The sequence below is a fragment of the Cololabis saira genome, chromosome 3, assembly GCF_033807715.1.
Source record: "Cololabis saira isolate AMF1-May2022 chromosome 3, fColSai1.1, whole genome shotgun sequence".
Taxonomy (NCBI): domain Eukaryota; kingdom Metazoa; phylum Chordata; class Actinopteri; order Beloniformes; family Belonidae; genus Cololabis; species Cololabis saira.
This window is the reverse complement of record NC_084589.1, coordinates 24,172,145-24,191,627: the sequence shown is the minus strand read 5'-3', so window position 1 is coordinate 24,191,627 and position 19,483 is coordinate 24,172,145. Positions and strand designations below refer to the sequence as shown.

The 19,483-nt window shown below is 40.4% G+C and overlaps 1 protein-coding gene across 7 annotated transcripts in view; it reads right to left on the bottom strand.

Moving 5' to 3' along the window:
* Positions 1-4,706: 4,706 nt before the first annotated feature.
* nbeal2 (neurobeachin-like 2) overlaps positions 4,707-19,483 on the bottom strand; it is a 39,975-nt gene continuing 25,198 nt past the window's right edge. For 4 of the 7 annotated variants that reach the window (XM_061716715.1, XM_061716716.1, XM_061716722.1 and 1 more), the window contains 26 exons: positions 19,193-19,336; positions 17,604-17,927; positions 16,606-16,779; positions 16,260-16,417; positions 16,051-16,175; positions 15,842-15,959; positions 14,589-14,746; positions 14,365-14,498; positions 13,370-13,477; positions 13,189-13,284; positions 12,941-13,065; positions 12,612-12,752; positions 12,403-12,533; positions 11,510-11,619; positions 11,305-11,422; positions 9,987-10,084; positions 9,783-9,896; positions 9,553-9,639; positions 9,353-9,462; positions 8,918-9,090; positions 8,739-8,833; positions 8,515-8,631; positions 7,244-7,405; positions 7,016-7,164; positions 6,799-6,934; positions 4,707-6,564 (listed from right to left, as the gene is read on the bottom strand). In XM_061716715.1, the coding sequence (XP_061572699.1) occupies positions 6,457-6,564; positions 6,799-6,934; positions 7,016-7,164; positions 7,244-7,405; positions 8,515-8,631; positions 8,739-8,833; positions 8,918-9,090; positions 9,353-9,462; positions 9,553-9,639; positions 9,783-9,896; positions 9,987-10,084; positions 11,305-11,422; positions 11,510-11,619; positions 12,403-12,533; positions 12,612-12,752; positions 12,941-13,065; positions 13,189-13,284; positions 13,370-13,477; positions 14,365-14,498; positions 14,589-14,746; positions 15,842-15,959; positions 16,051-16,175; positions 16,260-16,417; positions 16,606-16,779; positions 17,604-17,927; positions 19,193-19,336 (3,513 nt within the window). In that variant the 3' untranslated portion in view covers positions 4,707-6,456. The remainder of the gene's footprint in view (positions 6,565-6,798; positions 6,935-7,015; positions 7,165-7,243; positions 7,406-8,514; positions 8,632-8,738; positions 8,834-8,917; positions 9,091-9,352; positions 9,463-9,552; positions 9,640-9,782; positions 9,897-9,986; positions 10,085-11,304; positions 11,423-11,509; positions 11,620-12,402; positions 12,534-12,611; positions 12,753-12,940; positions 13,066-13,188; positions 13,285-13,369; positions 13,478-14,364; positions 14,499-14,588; positions 14,747-15,841; positions 15,960-16,050; positions 16,176-16,259; positions 16,418-16,605; positions 16,780-17,603; positions 17,928-19,192; positions 19,337-19,483) is intronic. The other 3 variants (XM_061716717.1, XM_061716718.1, XM_061716725.1) reach the window with 1 other exon arrangement.

Genomic DNA, 19,483 nt, shown 5'->3' with positions numbered 1-19,483 from the left:
CTGGAGTTAAATTCTGGAATGATGCCAACATACATTTAAAAACATGTCATTCTCTTTTGGTTTGTAAAGCTGTTTGTGACGCTTATAAGTGCGATTTACTATCTGTTAATGTTTCTTTGCTTTTCTGTTGTTTCTTTGCCTTTTGTTGTTTCTTAGCTTTTCTGTTGTTTCTTTGCTTTTATATTGTCTTTTTGGTTTTCTGAAGGTTGGTAGTCAAAAAAAAGAAAGTTGGTAATATAGGATAGGCTTTAAGAAGCAGTTTGCTTCTGCCTATGCCTTTTCAGTCATTGTTCAACACATGATTATTGGTTTTGTGTGAAATGTCAATGCTGTGCACAATGTTTTTTGGTGTTGTGTTGTTTTTGTGTTGTCATGATTGAATAAACTTAATTCATTCATTCATTATTCAAAAAAAAAAACACTGCTTACTTGATAATGAAGATGCTAGAAGCCCTTGTACCTTACATTAAAAATAAAAAAGATATAGTTATCTGCACAGGAAAATGCCACCCAGAGAGTTGGGATATTGTTTAAAATGTAAGGACAAATTAAAATGCCCGTCTCCCATCATTAAGAATTTAACATAGAAAGGACATAAACTGTTTAATTGAAGAGATCTTGACAACATTGGGGTGTTTTTTTTAATTTGATGGGAGCAACCCCTCCCAAAAAGTTAGGATTGGGTGGTATTTTTTACTGTGTACCAACAGTACATTTACATATACATACATATACATATACATTTTGAAACGGAGGAGACCAGAGGCTGGACTTTTGGGAGAAGACTGTTGTCTTCTTGTCTGATGTAGGATTCAAACTGCTCAGCAGTCCCGGGTCTTCTTTATTACTCCAGATGTTTTAAACTTGTGAATAGTCCAGACAGATGACAGACGGTGTCATTTGTCATCGCCTGGACTTTTCTTCTATGAAACTTGCAATGCTTTTGTAAGGCATGCAGTATGTGGTTTAGCATTGTCTTGCTGAAAGATGCAATGCCTTTCCTGAAAAAGACTTTGGATAGGTGAGTCCTGATATAAATCTGGATGGTCCCTCTCCTTTTTAGCTTGAAGGATATAGCATCCATGGTTTCCTAAAAAAACATATACCGGTATTCAAATTTCAATCATGTGACCACAGAACAGTTTTTCACTCTGCCTTGACTCCAGCCCAGAGATGACAGCAGCATATCTGGATCACGTTCACACAAGGCTTCTTCTTTGCATGCTGCAGTTGTGGATGGCACACCGGACTCTTGGGCGGTGACCTCCAGGAGTGTTCTGGGTCCACACAGTGATTTCCATTACAGAACCATGTTTTTTGTTTATGCAGCGCTGCCTGGGAGCTTGAAGACAGCGAACATCAGATACAGATTTCTGGCCTCGTCCCATGGGCACAGAGATTTCATCAAATTCTTTGAAACATTTGATATTATGTAGTGTAGATAATTGAATATTTAAGTTATTTCCAATGTTTTACAAAAAAGGAAAAACGTCGGAAATCTTATCACAATTTTTAGAATTTTTATTGCATTTTTTGCAGACTGTTGAATCTCTGCCAATCTTCAGTTCTGACACTCTGCCTCTTCAAGATGCTCTTTATTCCCAGTGATGTCACTGACCTGTTAACAATTAAACAAATTAGTTGCAAGCTGTTGGTCTTTTTGGTTTTTCTTTTTTTTTTTTTAAGTATCACTTACTTTGACAGCCTCTGGTTGCTCTTGTCCCATCTTTTTTAGAGAAGTTACTGCCATCAAATTTAAATTTACACTTTTGGTTTATGAAATGTTCAAAGCTCCAAATACACTTGCTCAATAACACTGCATCCTGCAACCTGCAAAACCTGTTATAGGCCTATGATATATGTTAGATTATAACATGTTACATCATATAACCATTGATAAGGTTGCTTGTAAGAAGCTGGAATAATTTCTATTTTAGTAGAAATGACCACTCCTAGGTTTCTGTCTGCACTGTATACGTCAACTCTTCCTCCTCACATGTATCCTATAGTGATTTGAAAATGTCCGAATCCTGGGGTAATCCTGTCAAATGGAGGTTTGTGACATGGGATTATTTTACAACGCTGGGGCGGGCTCACACACAGCTGTCATTTGCTGTTATCTAAAACAAAAGAGAGCATGTGAATCAAACAAGATGCTCCTGAGAAGAGGTATATGTTTGATCTCAGCAATTCAAAAGATTAGAAAACCAAAGCAGGCTAAATTACACACCTTGTAAATTCAAGAGAGTGCATTGCAGGGGGGCCATGGAGACTTCAGAGGAAAACAAATGGGAGATCTCTCAGACACAATACTACTTGCACTTCAAAGCCTGATGAGGGATAAGAGGAACGAAAGAGAGGATGTTCCTACTCTGATAAAACTTGATTCACCTTTGAGATACACGCAGCTCCTTTTTTCTCCTCACTCACACCAACAAAGAAACGTTTCCACTCAGCAAACACCTCTGTCTTACCATGTCAGTTGTGTCTGATTTCTTTTGACTTGAAGAGCTTATCATCTTTTTAATATCTTCTACATTGCACCTCAAATCAATATTGTACAAAAACAATTGTTAGATATTGTGGAGCCTTAAAAAGTCTTTGTGTTTCCAGTACAATCTAAAAATCTTCAGTGACCCTGACTTGCAAAAGTGATGAAATCAACAGCTAAAAAGAAAAAATGAAAATAAATAAATAAAATGACAAGATTGAATGCAAGCAGACAACAGACTTTGATGAAGACAAATGGCTGAATATTTCAGCAGATGGTGGGAAAAATGTGAAGGAAGCCAGAGGAAAGATCACACTGTACATGGTTCTGCACAGATATTTCCATCCCCAGGTTTTCATGCTCGGGAAGAGAAGTCAGTGAAACCATAATGGTGTTTAAGAGCTCCAGAGTGGCTCGTGTTAGCAAGTTGGTGGCCAGATATAAAATATTTGAAGCATCAAAACTGTCATGTTGTGTTCCTTATGGCTGAGTCGATGAAAATTGTGAAGATCTGTGTGGGAATGGAAATTATATAAATCAAGTAATAAGCTGTATGGTGGAATTTATGCTCTAAATTGTGGAGGATGGGATAACTTTAAGACTAAAAGCTGAAGAGTGACGGAGATCTTTTCCAACTTTGGTAAAAGCCACATGTCTTAAATGGCTGAAGCTCACTTGCTTTTGTTGTCATTGTACTTGACATGTCCTCCTTAAGCACGTTTTTTTATTTGCATTCATTCATTTTATATTTCATTTTCATTTCTGAGCGCCAAAGGCGGGGATCTCTGGGTTGCACGCTGGATTTTTGACTTCCAGATTGTGCTATGATCCTTACTTTGCTCATGAAAACAGCTTTAAAACCTCAAATTAAAAAGGAGAGGATTTCAATGAAGAGGAAACATAAAGACTCAGCAGTGAAAGAGATAACTTAGACATAAACTGTTTCTGAAATGTTATGGGGTTTGTTTGGGTCATGTTTATTGCAACACTAACTACAACTAGATTATTTTCTTGAAAACTTTTTAGAATTCAGCATAAATGTGTAGCATTGTAGCACAGAAAATTGCCTCTTTTAAAAAAAGGTTGGAAATTACTTATTAACATGTTGTGTTTTCCTAAAAAAAAATGTTCAGAACTTCCACAATAAAACAGACTTCTTTTTGGAAGAAGGAGAAACTGTTGTCAATGGAAAGCAGCCCCCATTAAACAAATCAAATAAACACAATCTCATCAGAAAAATAAACCGTCATATCTTCATTTTTAACTCTTCTAAATAATCTTAACTACAGCGATGCAGACTGCTTATCAGAGGGCCGAGTTCCTCTGTGTTCACACATGGGTGGGGATGATAAGGCGGCTATAAAAAAAAAAAAGGAAAAAGGAAAAAGAAAGAAAGAAACACGTTCCTGTTGTCCACAGACCAAGGAGAAATGGACCTGGAGGGGGGAGAGCAGGAGGGGCCGGAGGGTCTGAGGTCATTTAAGAGGCCTGTTTGAGGGTTGTTGCGGTTCTTGGCAGGAACAACTTGAACGGCACCAAAATTACAGCATTTCACAACATGCATCCCCTCAGCCCCGTCCTCAGGTCTGGGGAGGTCAGAGAGAAGATACTGGCAATAATGAAGAGCGAGGTGTTAACTCCTCCCCTCCACTGTCTTCCTAATACTCCCCCTTCCTTTATTCACTACTTTGTGGTTTCTGTTTGACTGGATGTCCACAGGACGATTCCACCAGCCGCCTCTCCCCTCCCCTTCCCAGTGAATTGTACCCCCACAGAGGTGTTTATGGGGAGGCCGACAGGATGTTCGGCCCATCAGGAGATCAAAGTCTCCTCTTCAAGTACATGCACGGCTGCTTGCTGTGACCTCTTCAACTCCAGTAAGGTTAACATCACAGACGCATGCAAGGCTGAGAATTCAGCAGAGGAACTGGATGATTCACATCGTGGCAGCATATCGGTTTCCTTCCTTCTGCCGTTCAAACTCACACACACACAAACTAAGAGCTCACTTTACAGCAACAGGCAATTGTCCTCGCTGGATGAGCTGACGGGTTTACAGAAAAGAGGAATTGAATGCAGCAGGCAGGTCGCAGTTATTTGCCTCATCAGGGCATTTTCAAGGAAGAGCACAGAGCAACTTCAAGTACCGGCAGATGAAAGTGAGAGAGGAAGAACTCGGTGCTCAGGCTGCAGGATTTTCAAAAAGTTAGCTGTATTGTCAAAATATTCCCAGAACAATACAATCACTATGGTAGTTCAAATTCAAGGCAGTGGTGGCCACAACATAAAGCATTCAATAGGATCAGGGCTTTCAAACATAAAATCTGAAACACATTAAACACAGCATCACTTAAACCTGCTTTTCTGGTTGTGGATGTTGACTATGATGACCGCAAATATATAATCTAGAGGGAGTCAAACAACGACTGAGTGTTCACAGGCACTTGGAGCAAAACGAAGAAGTACACAAACCACGACTGCACAATAGCAAGCTGCAATATTAATGTATTTTTTGTTTTTGAACAGATGCATGCAAACAAACTGCACACAAATGATCATAAAACATGATTGCACACAGCATGAAAGCAATGTATTTATACATTTTAAAAGGTGGAGAGCAGAAATAACTACACAACATTTAAAAACTTTTTTTTTTGATTGATTTCCTTCAGATCATCACTGACACAGTCATCTCTCTCTTCCCTGCTATGACGCAGCTAAACAACCACTTTATGTCTCATTCCCACCACAGAAAAACAGACAGGAAGCAGATTCTTATAAAGATCATTCACAGACACTTTACTCATGTATTTAAGAGTCATCATGTCCTCAGGTGGTCTCACAGTACAACACCAGTAACAGGCAAGTACGTTCCTCCGGCCAATAGTTTTAACTGATGGTTTCATTAACATCTTCTCCACGTCTGAGTCACAGTAAACTGTGTTCAAACAAGACCTCCGGGGACAAAAATAAAACAGAGTGAATCCACAGATAAATAATGATTTGAAATTAAGGTTTATACAAAGCCCAAAAGTTAAAAAGGCACTTTTCTGATCAAATAAAACAATGATATAGGCATGTGGATAACAGTAAAAACAGCATTTACAGTATAAAGGCCTATTGTGTGTAAGGCAACAGAAGGCTCTCATGTTGAGGTTCATTGCATCTAAGCTCAATCAGGATAAAAAGTGAAGACATTTCACATACTTGACCATTAAAGCAGATCTTGCTTTAATTGTAACAGTTTTAAACTGCTAAGAGCCTAAAAGTAATGCAGACTTATTAACTGTGGTGCATTTGTGGTGTAAAGATAAGCATCTGGCAACCACTAAAACCCACAACACAGCGTCGGTTCACTGACTCCCCATGCCCCCCGACCCCTGGATTTCTTTTACAAATGAATCCGTCGTGTGGTATTTACCAGTATTGCAATGTGGAAATCTCGAGTAATGCCTACTGCAGTTTTTTTTTTTTTTTTTTCAAGTTTCCAGGAATTTTAAGGATATGCCAAAACCAGTCAACGGCTTTAGGACATTCAACAGTGCAGCGATCACAGCTGTGCCTCTGACAACAAAGGAGCCAAGAACATGAAGCCCAGAGTTTGGAGCGTTACTCGGTCAGAGTCTGAGCGTGCATCGCAGTGAGTCATTCCCCTGAAATCTGACTCATGCAGTCCAACAGCAGTTCACAGCCTCAAACTCCGAGTGCTTCTCTGTAAACGCGACAAGGCCACTCTTTGGAATGATGCTGATCAAAAACAAAAAACTGCACAAGTGTACATGAAATATGTATTACTATATAAAAATCATTGAAGGATATTTTTTTTTAAAAGTGCTCAGTGTAAAGTTGCTCTCTCAGAGAGATCAGTGGCTTCGGATTAAGCTCTCCAGTTTGTTATGGAAAGGCTGCGTCGAGTCTAGCGAGCTCATTTCGGCAAAGTTGCAGAGTCCTCGGAGTTCCTCATCTCATTTGGCTGCATTCTCAGTGGGATTGTATTCGGTTTCTCCTGATGACACCTGACAGATGCGGCGTGTTGAGCCCCACAGGCGACGGGAGAATTGTCCTGAGCGAACCTGAGAAGAGGTGGGGTGGGAGAGATGCATTTGTCTTCACTTTAAGGTTGAAACAGAGATGAAACACTGAATACATCATTATCATCTGAAAACCACAACTCACAAGAAATAATTTGCATGTCATCACATCTACACAGACACACGTGGAAACATACCCCCCCCTCACTCACACACACACACTCACACACACACACACATCTGAGTCTCACAATCTCTTGAAGTCTGGCTTCTCACCTCCTCTGGCTTCCCAGCCCCCACCACAATTAACTTCCCGTCTTCAAGTCCCACGAGTATGTGGCTGTACTCCTTGGTGACAGACACACTCCTCACAGCAACCCTTAAGGCCAGGGGTGTCGCCAAAGCATCCAGGCTGCAAAACATGGAAGAGTTATGGTGGAAGAGCAAACATTTCAAAGCTTTCTCTAATTAATTACAATAAAAATGTCTTTACCTGTATAAATCTCGGATGTGAAGGCTACCCTGCACGGTCCCTAGGATGATGTATTCAGACACCAGGTGCAGTGCAGTGATCTGCTCCTCCGTGGTAAAAGAGGAAAGCAGGCAGCCGTTGACAGAGTAAACATGAATGGAGTACTTGCCCTGTAGGAAGAAGAAGAACTGTTGAGTAAACCAGAGATTGACTGTACCTGCACGTGCATTTGTGATGAACGTCACGTACCTTCCTGTTGGAGCTCTCCTTCTGAGACGTCTGCACCACGACGTGGCCTTCCATGCCTACCTGGACGTCAGAAATGTGTGCAGGGACGCAGCTGTTGCCAGGAGGCCGCAGCGTTCGCAGGAACTGGCCACGTCGCACCGTGTGCACGATAACTGTTCCGTCCTGATGGGCAGTGAACGCATCGCAAGGTCAGCAAAAGCAGCTGCTGTTATTTCCTTGATTTATTAGCTACTTTTTCAAATTCACGGTTACGAAAAAAATGCTACACCTCACACAGATAGATTAGAATAGATGTCATTTAGTTCATTATATGTAGTTTAATTACAGTTATCCTTACAGGTTACAACGTGTAGCAACAAACCATCACAAAAGAAATCTAAATGAGGTCCTTTTGATGACAAAGAAAGAAACAGAGTAATGTTTGTTTCCCACGAAACAGGAACAGGAAATCAGACATAGTGTTTCCTGGTAATTTAGCCCTAACTCTGATAAAAAGCTTAGATGTTGCACGTAGCGGTGGAATGAAAAGTCAAAAGGAATTTAACCCGCCCTATTTTTTTATTTTTTATAGTGTAAGGGTCCTCTTCAAAGCAGATCAAATGCTGAATTAAGACTCAGTCATAGCTTTGAGGTTGTAATTAAAGTAAATCACAAGCATTATTAGATGATAAGTAACCTAGTGAAAACAATTCAATGATTCTTGATCTTTTTAACATTAATTTGCAGTCAGTTTAAGGGCAATGAACACAATTTTAAATTAGCGTTTGCTCATTTTCATGCAATCTTTTAGCTGAACTGACCTTGTTTTCTCTCAAACTACCAACTTCTCTCAAAGTTATTTGGTCATTTTTGCCCACTGATCACAAAAGGCCTTGAAGCACAAACAGCCACCTATATGATGAAAAGATCTGCCCCTTTATACCAGTAAGACTTGTATTTCTTCTCCCTGGAACACAAACGCTTCCTACCTCTAATCAAAGACAGAACAATTTGCTTGGATCAGGAAGAATTTACAATTATATTGGGGATATTTAGCTTGAGCTGAATTTGCATAAACTTTCATATTTCTAACACTACACACGAGAAACTTTTCTATTACTCTTAAACTCTTTTAAATGTGACATATTTCCCCATTGAGGGAGAAATAAAGGATAATCTAATTATTATGATGATGTGCACATCAGACAAATGCACACGTCTAAAGCTGCAGTTTAACTTTTAACAGGACATTTGTCTGCAACCTTTCTGTGCTTCAGGGCAACATCTCTGACCTTTGATCCTGAGACCGCCATGTCCAGCTCGGTGCTGATGGCCACACAGGTTACTTCTTGGTCATGTCCACAGAGAATCTGGACCGGCCGAGGAGACAGGCCACTAGAGAACCCACCCTGAAGGAGAAAAAAAAAAAGAGGATTCATAAAATACATGAACGCATTCATGTATTGAGTTCAGCAGCTAACTTTGATATGTAAAGTAAGAGCTGAATGAGGCTCACCTGCTGTAAAACCTGCCACACTATACAGCAAGTGTCCTTTGATCCAGAAATGAGGTAGATGCCACAGAGATCCAGAGCCAAGCAAGTAACGACGTCTTTGTGAAACAGAAAGATGCAAATAAACAAGTCATACTGACGAGAGGTGAAGCTCTTTTACTGATAGAGGATGGTGAGCTCACCAATGTGCCGGCAGATCCTGCCCACCAGCTTTCCTTTTCCTAGCTGAGTGACCCGGAGACTGCAGTCCCAGTGTCCCCCGCTGAACAGCAGACGACCATCGTTGGACACCACCAACACCTGAGAGCTGATTTCCACTCCAGGAGAGAAAGGCCCACTCAAGAAGCGCTGAGTCCTGAATTAAAGAAACAAACATTCAACAATTAAACTGTAATTGGTGTGGGACTCAGTATTCAGTTATTTCTAATCTTGATGTATTTTTTCAAAATAAAAATTCCATTAAACCAAATTAGATAAATATGCTTAAACAGGGTTTTCTCCGGAGTGTTTTTTGTGTGCATATTTTGAGATACTGTAGAAAAGTATAACACTACTCGGTGAGTTCACTAGGTTTGGGGATTACAATGTTTGGACTGTAGTTTTGCTCAGATACTTACTTGGGATTACTCATTGCTGGGTCTTTAGTGAAAGTGAAGTAATTGGCGATGTTTTTGTCATACGGAAGCCAACTGTGTGTCCCGATCAAACCAGTTGAACTCACAGTGACCTGTGAAAAGGATTGCAACATAAAAACTCAAGAACTTCAAATTATCACTGTTGTAAGTGTTTAGTTTTAGATTTGGTTGTTAGTTGTTACCAGGATGTCGGAGCCCTGGATGATAAAGGAGCGATTCTGGTTCTTCGGTACCACTGCTTGGACTAGAGAAAGGCCATCGCTTACCACCTGTACCACACACACACACACACAGACACCCAGACACACACACACACACACACACTTGTATAAATACATACGCATTTACTTGATAACCTGAGCTACCTACTCAGAGGCAGGAGATGACAGGACATAAAACCATTCTGACCCACCTCTACAAATGGCCGGAGTTTGCTGAGGTTATCAAAGATGTTTGCAGGGATGGTGTCCAGGCGGGACTGGCGCCTCGAAACGTTTTCAGCCGTCATACGAGGAGGATGAGGCTCCTGGATGTAGGTGGACATGTGCTAAATTAAGACCCAGACAATGGCAGTTAGCTGAAGAGAGCTCTGAATTGGTCTTAGAGTGTACAGTACCTTCAGGAGCTGACAGGGTGTCTGTCCGAAGTTGCCGATGATTCCCTCCAGGGCTTTACGCTCGTTCTCGTTGGCAATGGCATCCAGATCTACTGCACCTGCAGAGACGACAAACAGAAATGTATAGTTATTTTCATGAAAGGGAGGAAGAAGACACTTAAAGGTGGCGTGTTAAACACCTTTTTCAGAAGTCAGTGCAAGTTGCACATGTTCCAAGAAAGCATGTTTCAAGTTTCATCTAGTACATGTAAATATTGTTCACACACACACAATACCCATCAAAACACATGCTCTGCTTAAAATCGGCTATGAACATTGTGTCCTGGACTCGTTTGCAGAAGAGGGATGAACAGCCACAGCAGCACATCATGTTTACATACTCAAGGAAGAGGAAACCACACTTCTACCTACACTCACATCCTGCCTAGTCAGTGTGGTTTTATATCTGCCAGTTTGTTGACATCCTATTACATCTCTACGCCCTGGTACACAAAACTGAAACACTATGGATTGGATGAAAGCCCTTACTGACTGCCAGCTGATGCTTATTCTAATCTCCCCACAGTACATAGGGGTTTATGGCAGATTAGCACCACTTTTAGTGTTCATTCTGAATTACCATGGTACAAGATGAAATCCACACATAGTATTTACGTCTGGGTCACAAATATTGCCTCTGATTTGTACAAATTGGATTCTGTGGCACTAAAAGACATCAAAACTGTAAAACATGAGAGAAGTGTGGTAAAACATGAATGCACTGGTTTTAATACTCCTCTGTGACTGGAATTCAGTCTGTAACTTTACAAGAGCGCCCCTCAGATTCAGTCTGCAGATGACTCTGAGAATCCCACTTCAAATAACCAGTAATCCCTTTAAAAAGGAGGGTGCTCCTATTCTTATGTGACACCAATTCCCCAGTCATGCACTGGCATGGAAATAAAAAATAGTATTGCAGAGTTGTCTACATTCTTTCGCAGCCCCAACTCCCAGAGTGTGTTTGTTTGCGTCTGTAAATACACGGCCGTCAGATGCCTGCATGTGTAGGCTGAAGTCTGTTCTCCAGCTGGGGCCAGTGTTTGAATTACAGCAACACAAAGAGATGAAAAGAGGGTATTGCTTTTTCTCTGATGCCTCTAGAGACACCGAGGAGACATAGTTATGTTGAAGAAGTGCTGTGTAGAGTTTGTTTGTTTTTCGATAAGCCGCCGTTTAAAGCTCGATAGATGGAGCCCACAGCAAAACAAATTAAAAAACTCTGCATTCTTACTTACTTTGCAAAGACAGGCTTTTTTTGTTTGTTTGTTTGTAGCCTTACCCTCATATGTGCAGTAGTAGAAGACATTTAGAGCATTCACAGCTTCTTCTCCTCTTTGCTTGCAACCAAAGATCAGGTCAATCCACTCATGGAGGTGACTGGACACGTGTTCGGATTCCTACAGTTAAAGACAAAAGTCGTCCTCATCCCAATCTTCATGAATTACCTTCAAGAAAAACTGCATCCCAATTGCATGCAGGCTCACCAGGGCTTTTCTGTGTTTTCTGATGAAGTCCTCCCTTGATGTTGCCCAGTGAGGCAGCTCAACATCTGTCACTTGGTCCTGAGATATTTGCAAATGCCCCAGGTCGAACCCTGCAACAGTTGTGTGGCAATGATGCATCAGGATCTTTGACTTAACTCAATATTTATACATTTATATATCATATTCACCTCCAAAAATACAGAATTGAAATTAAGGCCCCGTTTACACATAGCCGGGTATTTACAAAAACGGATATTTCCCCCTCTACGTTTTGAAAAATTCACGAGATCGTTTTCAAAATCTCTTCGTTTACACGAATCCGCATAAATAGGCCGTTAACGTCATGCCAGCCAATCAGAATCCTGGAAAAAACATCAACAAATGACACGTGTAACTTCCAGTTAAGGCTGATTTATGGTTCCGCGTTATGGTACGCGGCGACGCACACCGTACGGCGCGCATCGCCGCGTACCCTACGCCGTAGGCTCTGCGTCGATTTAACGCGGGACCATAATTCAGGCTTTACTTCCAAGACGGAACAAGAGTCTTTCGTTTGGAGTGACAGAGAAGTGGAGTTACTTTTAAGTGTGACGTTAGAATATAAAACAGGTAAAATACAAGAAAATATTGACGGTTACAAACTAATTGTAACCACAGGTGTCACTCATGACGCTGGTGACGTTTCTGTCTCATAATGTGACGTTCTGAAGCCTAAATCTCCGTTTTCCTCTGTTTAGACGCAAACGTTTGGCCGGAGTTTTCAGAAATGATCGTTTTTGGTGACTTTGAGCTCCGTTTTCGTGTAACGAACGGCCAAAACGCATTAAAAAGCCTCCGTTTTTGCTCTGTGTAAACGGGGCCTAAGTTGCCCAAAGAACGGAGGGAAACTTTACCATTCATGTTCTGCAGGAATTCTGGAAAGTAGAAGAACTCCGGGATGAGCTCTTTGACGTCAGCAGGACTCTCCATGCGAGCCTGCCAGGCTGCCGCCACCGAGTGGAACTGACGGTCTGCGACGTCAAACCTGAGCAGTGACAGCAGTATGAGATCAGTGAATAGTGCAAAAGCGAACGATATACTGCGCAGCAGTCGGCGTTCCCACCTGCCGCTCTGCAGCTGGATATGCAGGGTGGTGAATGGCTCCATGCGGATCATGTAGTGCATGACTCCTGCTGCATTAGAGTAGTGTGTGCCATAGTGAAATTTGTCAATGGTGCCTGTTGAATCCTCAAAACTCTCATACCTGGTAACAGACAGGAAAATCTTCTTGACATTTTGACTCATAGCACAAAAATCAACTACAAATATGCTTTTGATTGGTAATTAGTGGTATTTTATTGTTTCGTTAGTAATGTACTTCTGTCAGGTAATCACACATACTACCTGCAGCCTTTTATTCCCTCTAATTCACACTGTAGCTCAAGTACTTACTTCTCTCTGACGTTTTGCGCATGACGGGGGTTAACCACACCTATGGGTTTGGACAAGTCTCGGAAAACGGAGGGGTCATTGAGATCCAGAGTGGGAGATGTGTAGTCACACAGCACCCAGGGGAACTGGAGGGAAACAGAACACACGAGTAAACCATGATGCCTTTTCACACTTCAAGTCAGCCAGCTTTGGTGACAAAACAACCCCAGACATGAGTGATAAAGTTTTAAAAGATGCGGCGCACTTACCACGGGATACTGCGACAGGTCGTTGTAGGTGCGTCCAGCGATGGTGTTTAGCTGCATCAGATACTCAAAATTGGAGATTTCTCTGCACACCCATTTCTGTTGACGGTGACATCAGACTGCATTAATGCACAAACAATAGCACTCTTCAGCACAATGAATCAACGTAATATTAAATAAGCACCTGAGTGAGGCCAGAGGCCTTCAGGAGCTCTTGTGGAGAGCGAGAGCCGAAGTAAAACAGGTTTGGAGGTCGCAGCCCAAGGATCCTTGAGTACACTTTGTTTCGTACCTAAAATACAAAAGACAAATCATTTTAGAGCTTTTTACACACTTTACGTCACATTATAATTAAAAAAAATAATAATAAAAAAATGTCAAAAAAACATTTCATTTGACATGCCACAAATCAATTACAAAGTTTGAACTTTCCTTTAACATTGCCTAAAGAAAAACATATTAAATGTAAGAATTAAAAAAGAAAAAAAGAAAAATAATAATAATAATAATAATAATAATAATAATCATAATCATAATAATAATAATAATAATAATGATAATAATAATAATAATAATAATAATAATAGAAGTAGTAGAGAATTTTAAATGAACCTGACCTCCAAGTCTCTGCATTAGCTCAAAAACACCTCTTATACTGACAGAAGATAAATATTTTATGTAGACAAAAAAAAAACAAATCCCTTTTAGTGGACCCAAGGTTGTTTAAACTGGACTGGAATCAGAGTAAATAACTACTCAGAGCAGGTATCTGGGTCCACTGAAAACATTCAGTGCATTTGCATTCAAAAATACCAAAAAGTAGTTCCCAAGCTGCAGAAGTCTTGAATCAAGCAAGAATGAGTACAATATTTCAAACCTACAGCACCTGGTATCCCGTTACCTTTACCTGCTATATGTAGTTGACCTAAAACACTGATAAACATGGACTTGTTTCTTTACTTTTTCATGTTGTTTCCACATAATAATAATAATAATAAATAAATAAATAAATAAAATATCTCAGCTCAACACGATATATTGTCTTTATACCATTTTCAAATAAATAAAAAGTTAACAGCTTGGAAATGATTGCATTCCGTTTTTATTAACTTTTACATTGCGTTTCCCCACCCCCAATGCTATTACAAATAAAGTAAACCCCAATGAAGCATACAGCACCTTTTTTCTGAAGTTGATGAAGTAGTGAGCCTGGTCGATGAAGAAAAGCTCTAGTGCAGACCGTCGGAGGTTGTAGCGCCTCAAATGAACCTCTCGGAGCTGAGAGAGCGGCCTTTTGAAGTCAAACCCAACCCCTGAAGAAGGCACATTTGTCAGTCACCTCAGACAGCTACAGAACAATAAACCTCGCTGAGGTGTTATTTTCACTGTCACATATTTCTTACCCTCCTCAGTCTCTTCTTTCTCGCTGCTGCCATCATAGAAGTACAGGTGATGTGTGGTGACCTCCAGACGACCCGGGACGACCGCCACGATGGTGATGAGCTCACAGTCTTCAGAGAGGACCAGCTTTTCTTTCTGGCTCTCGTCCTCTCCTTCCGCTCTGAAAGCATTGAAACCTCATGTCTCTTGTTTCCAAATGTGTATGAAAACACATTTCTGGGCATCATAATTGACAGCAAACTAAACTGGAAACCTCACATTAATAACTTAAGATCAAAATTATCCAAAACAATAGCTATACTGTACAAAATGAAAGCAAATTTGGACCAGAACTCACTGTATATACTGTATTGTTCCCTCGTACTTCCACACATCAGTTACTGTGTGGAAATATGGGGGAACAACTATCAAACAAACATAAATCCAATATTTCTACTCCAAAAAAAAGCAATCAGAATTGTCAACCATGCTAAATACTACGCACCAACAAATCCACTTTTCATCCGGTCAAACACCATAAAATTATACGATTTAATCAAATTCAAGACAGCAATAACAATGTACAAGGCACACAACCAGATGCTCCCACATTGTATCCTGGAGTTGTTCCAGGTGAGGGAAAGCAGGCACAACCTAAGGGGCTATGGCATTTTTGAGCAGAAATGGCCAAGAACAAAAAAAATGTCAAGGTGTATCAGTGTCGAAGGGGTGAAACTGTGGAACCGCCTGGATGAGGAACTAAAAAAAAGTAGCTCAATTTATAAATTTAAAAAAAATTATAAATCTAAAATAATGGATAAATATAGAACACAAATATAAATTATCTTCATATTAAACTGTCTAAATTATGCAACTTTCCTCCTGCAGCTATCCTCAAATCGTGAGTGACCACATTTATTTTCTTCTCTTCTTTGTTCATTTTCTTTGTTTTGTTCGTTCGTTTCGTTTTCTTCTTATTAGTATCTTTTGTTTCTGAAGTCTGCCTTTGTTGAAAAGGATAGGCAAACTAAGCCATGAGGCTTCAGCCTATACCTTTTTGGTCAAAAAAAAAAAAAAAAAAAAAAAAAGGAAAAGTGTACATATATATAATATATATATTTATACCTGTGTGTATACTGTACATATACAGTGTGTATATGCAACCATCTTAAAATGTAAATGACCAAAACAAAATAAACTAAACTAAACTAAACTAAACTGTATGGTTCATTTGAGAGACATGCTGGAAAAGCCAAGACAGAAATTTAAGACTTACTTGTCATCCAGAAAGACCAGGTCCTCTTCCCCTAATTGATCATCCTCCATGTCGCTGACTTTTGCTTCCTTAGCAACAGCCAATGGGAGTGGTTCTGAGCTGCGGGGACTCTCAGCTCCTGATAATAACAAAAATAACATAATCTTCACCCCACCATTTTACTTTAAGGAAAAAAAAAAAAAAGAAAAGCTTTAATATCTGTGCCATACCCATGTTGTCCCTCAAGGCGCTGGCCTCACTGTGGGGATCATGGTTATAGTCGGGCACAAGTTTGAGACGCATCTTTGAATACGTCTCTGCATTGGACAACTTCCATTTCACCTCTGGCTGAACTCTGACACCAAACAAAGAAAAAAGAAATACAATTCAGCAACAAACAGCAGCCAGCCAAGAGTAAGAATGTAAGATAGTATCACACCTTTTGGCCCAGGCTCCTCTGTCACTGGTAAAGAGCCTGCGGAGGGCCCTCCAGTGCTGCCACACCGCCCCCTGCTGGCTGGAGATCTGCTTCTGCCAGATCAGGTACCGGCTGTTCTCACTCCGAACTCTCTTCAGGTAGGGATCTACAATCATCTCCTGTGTTTACAGTTGGACACATGAAATCAGCCATCTGAAGGGGTGAAACAGGTATTTTATCTAGACTTTTGTGGTACAGTTTGTGACCGACGAGAGGGCTGAAAAATTTAATTTAGTTTTCTTGCTGTGAATTGATCCAGCGACTTGAGTGGATGCATGAGGTATGCATATGAGAACAGTCCGTTAACCTGAAACTTTGATTTGCTGTCAGATCTGTCTTTTTCCAGTTTGATTGCTGTGCTCATCAGGTCATCGAAACAGGAGTTCCAGAAATTGGACATGATGTCGTGGCTTCTCCCGAAGGTGTCCAGCTCGTACTGCTCCATGGTGGGCTTCACCTGGAGAGATATTTTAATAAAAAACTGAAAACAAGCAATAGTGTTAAAAAAAAAATCATGCAAAGGTGAAACCAGTGCAATAAATACTTAGTTTATTATCAGTAACTTCACTCCAATTCAAGAGTATAAGTTACTGTATCAAATGTGAAAGTTGTGCAACTGCTTCAACTTAGCTCCTATTTTCCCTTTCCAACCACAGTTTTACCACTTTAGGGGATTCAAAATACAGAGTTATATGCAAACATTGAAGCTCTATAAATAAACTGTGAACAGATGGCACATGTCCATTCAGTGTGAGACAAAACTTGCCAAAACTTGGTCAAGTTCTAAAACCTTCATGGCAGCTGAAGTTATGCCACACTGGCTAATGTATCACAGGCTTTGTATACACATGTAATCTAAACAAAACAGATTTATGACTCCGCACTGTCACACAGTGCAATGATTTATGGTATAAATACACTCTTTGGGTGTAGACTATGTCTGTTTGGCATCAGTATGTAAAATATGTCAGCTTTGGGTCAAGCATAAACTGATCTCTGCCTAAAATACACTGCAGGTCAGTCAGAGAGAAAGATATACATGTACTCTTGGAGTTTTAGGTATGTGATAAGTCTATCTATGTTAATTTAAACTTTGCATTAGATTCCTTAAACACTCACCAGGACTATATGAGATTAGAAAAATCTTGCCTGTGCCGATATTGTAACAAATAACAGAAGGGTGAGTATCTGAGAGCGGCTTGTTGAGTTTACGTGACCAGATACAGAGTAAAGATTATATAGACTCCTTAAGTAAAATATAGATGACAGCTATTTTAAACTAAACAAAGTCAGCCGGAGACGGACCTGCTGCTGGTAAAAGCTCTGCCACTCCAGCATGTGACAGTAAGCCTTCAGGTCCTGAGCAAAGGTGGTGCTGCCGTTGGTGATGGGCAGGTTTGGGAGGAGGCTCTGCAGGGTGACGGGGTCGGCGTGCTGGTCCAGCAGCGTGCGGACTATGGGCACTAGCTGGGAGAATGTTTCTGACTGGCTGCAGTTGGTACCGTCCATTACCCCTCCCGGCCACAAGGGAGCGCCGAGCTGCCCCAGCAGGAAACACACCTCCTCCCAGCTCAGACACAGCACCGTCTGGAGAAGGCTGTGGAGCTTCAAACATGCCATCACACACACCTAAAGACACGCAAAAAGGCAAATAACCTTATTAACTAGAAGTGAGAGTAAAGTATACAAGAGAAATGTGTTATTTTACTTGGTCTTTAAGATTTAATTAAGATCTACACCTCTCACAAGAGACCATCAAAGACAAAGGAGGGACTGGGATTAGGGTTGCCACCCGTCCCGTAAAATACGGAATTGTCCTTTATTTGAGAAAAAAATGTTGCGTCCCGTATTGAACTAATACGGGACACGATTTGTACCGTATTTTCATTAACTTTTACACCATATTCTAGTTGAATTATTGAAATAAATGAACCGTTACACCATATTCTAGTTGAATTATTGAAATAAATTAACTTTTACACCATATTCTAGTTGAATTATTTAAAAAAATTAACTTTTACACCATATTCTAGTTGAATTATTGAAATAAATTAACTTTTACACCATATTCTAGTTGAATTATTGAAATAAATTAACTTTTACACCATATTTTAGTTGAATTATGGAAATAAATTAACTTTTACACCATATTCTTCACCTGTAGGCTATATTATACATCTGGGCTGATGTGAACATACATAGCATAGGAGGATATTTCAGTTGCTAGTATGGTTGGCTGTCTATACAGTCATGCAAGTTCAATGCTATTAAAGCACTTTAAACTTTAAATCAAAGCATTTATTTTTTTCATATAAAATAAACACATTTTTATTCAGTTTAGAAGTTTTGGGGCTTTTTTTTTGGCTCCTGCGCTGCTGAAATCAGGGCGTCCCTTATTTCTATTTCTGAAAGGTGGCAACCCTAACTGGGATACTCATTTATTACTTGAATAAAAGTACCAAGGCCACAGTTAAAGTATATATTATATGGTTACAGAGTTATTCAGAGTCAGTGTCCGGTACTACTACTTTTGAAATGAGCAAAACCAGCAACATATAACAGAAAGCCTGATGGTTGGGTCATATAGGATAACATCCCGTAATCCTAATGCAGCAGCAGTCATAACTCAAAGAGGAGCTGCCCTTTCATACAGAACACTCCCTACGAGGAATGACTGCAATGTCTTTGCAAAGAAACCCATAGAAGGCCTGGTATTTGCAAACTGTCTTTATCTGAGTTCACCTATCAGGTTAAATAGGAACTGTAAACCTCTTTGAAACAATCTGGAGAAATCTATCTTGCAGGTATTTGTGCGGTGACAGGCAGGAACGGTGAGAAAGATTTGACGTTTACAGCTGGCATGTTTTACAGTTACAGTTGTAGGTGCAGCTAACCTGGGAGTTCTGCTGTTGGATGTATCCTGTGATGATACGGAGGCCTATCTGGGCCATCTCTTTGAGCTCGGTGTTTCCAGGACTGCCAGGAGTGCTATGCCAAGCCTGTAACCTGTCCAGCAGGTTCACAACTCCCTCGAAGATCTGCAATAAAACAACGGCTGTCAACGAGGGACTCAACGAAAAGGCCAGACTTGTTTCCACACCTTGAAGCAAATACGTAGAACCTTAAATATAGCTTAACCATGACTCTGCAAGCGTATCTAACACAGGCCAATAACTTTAATTGAA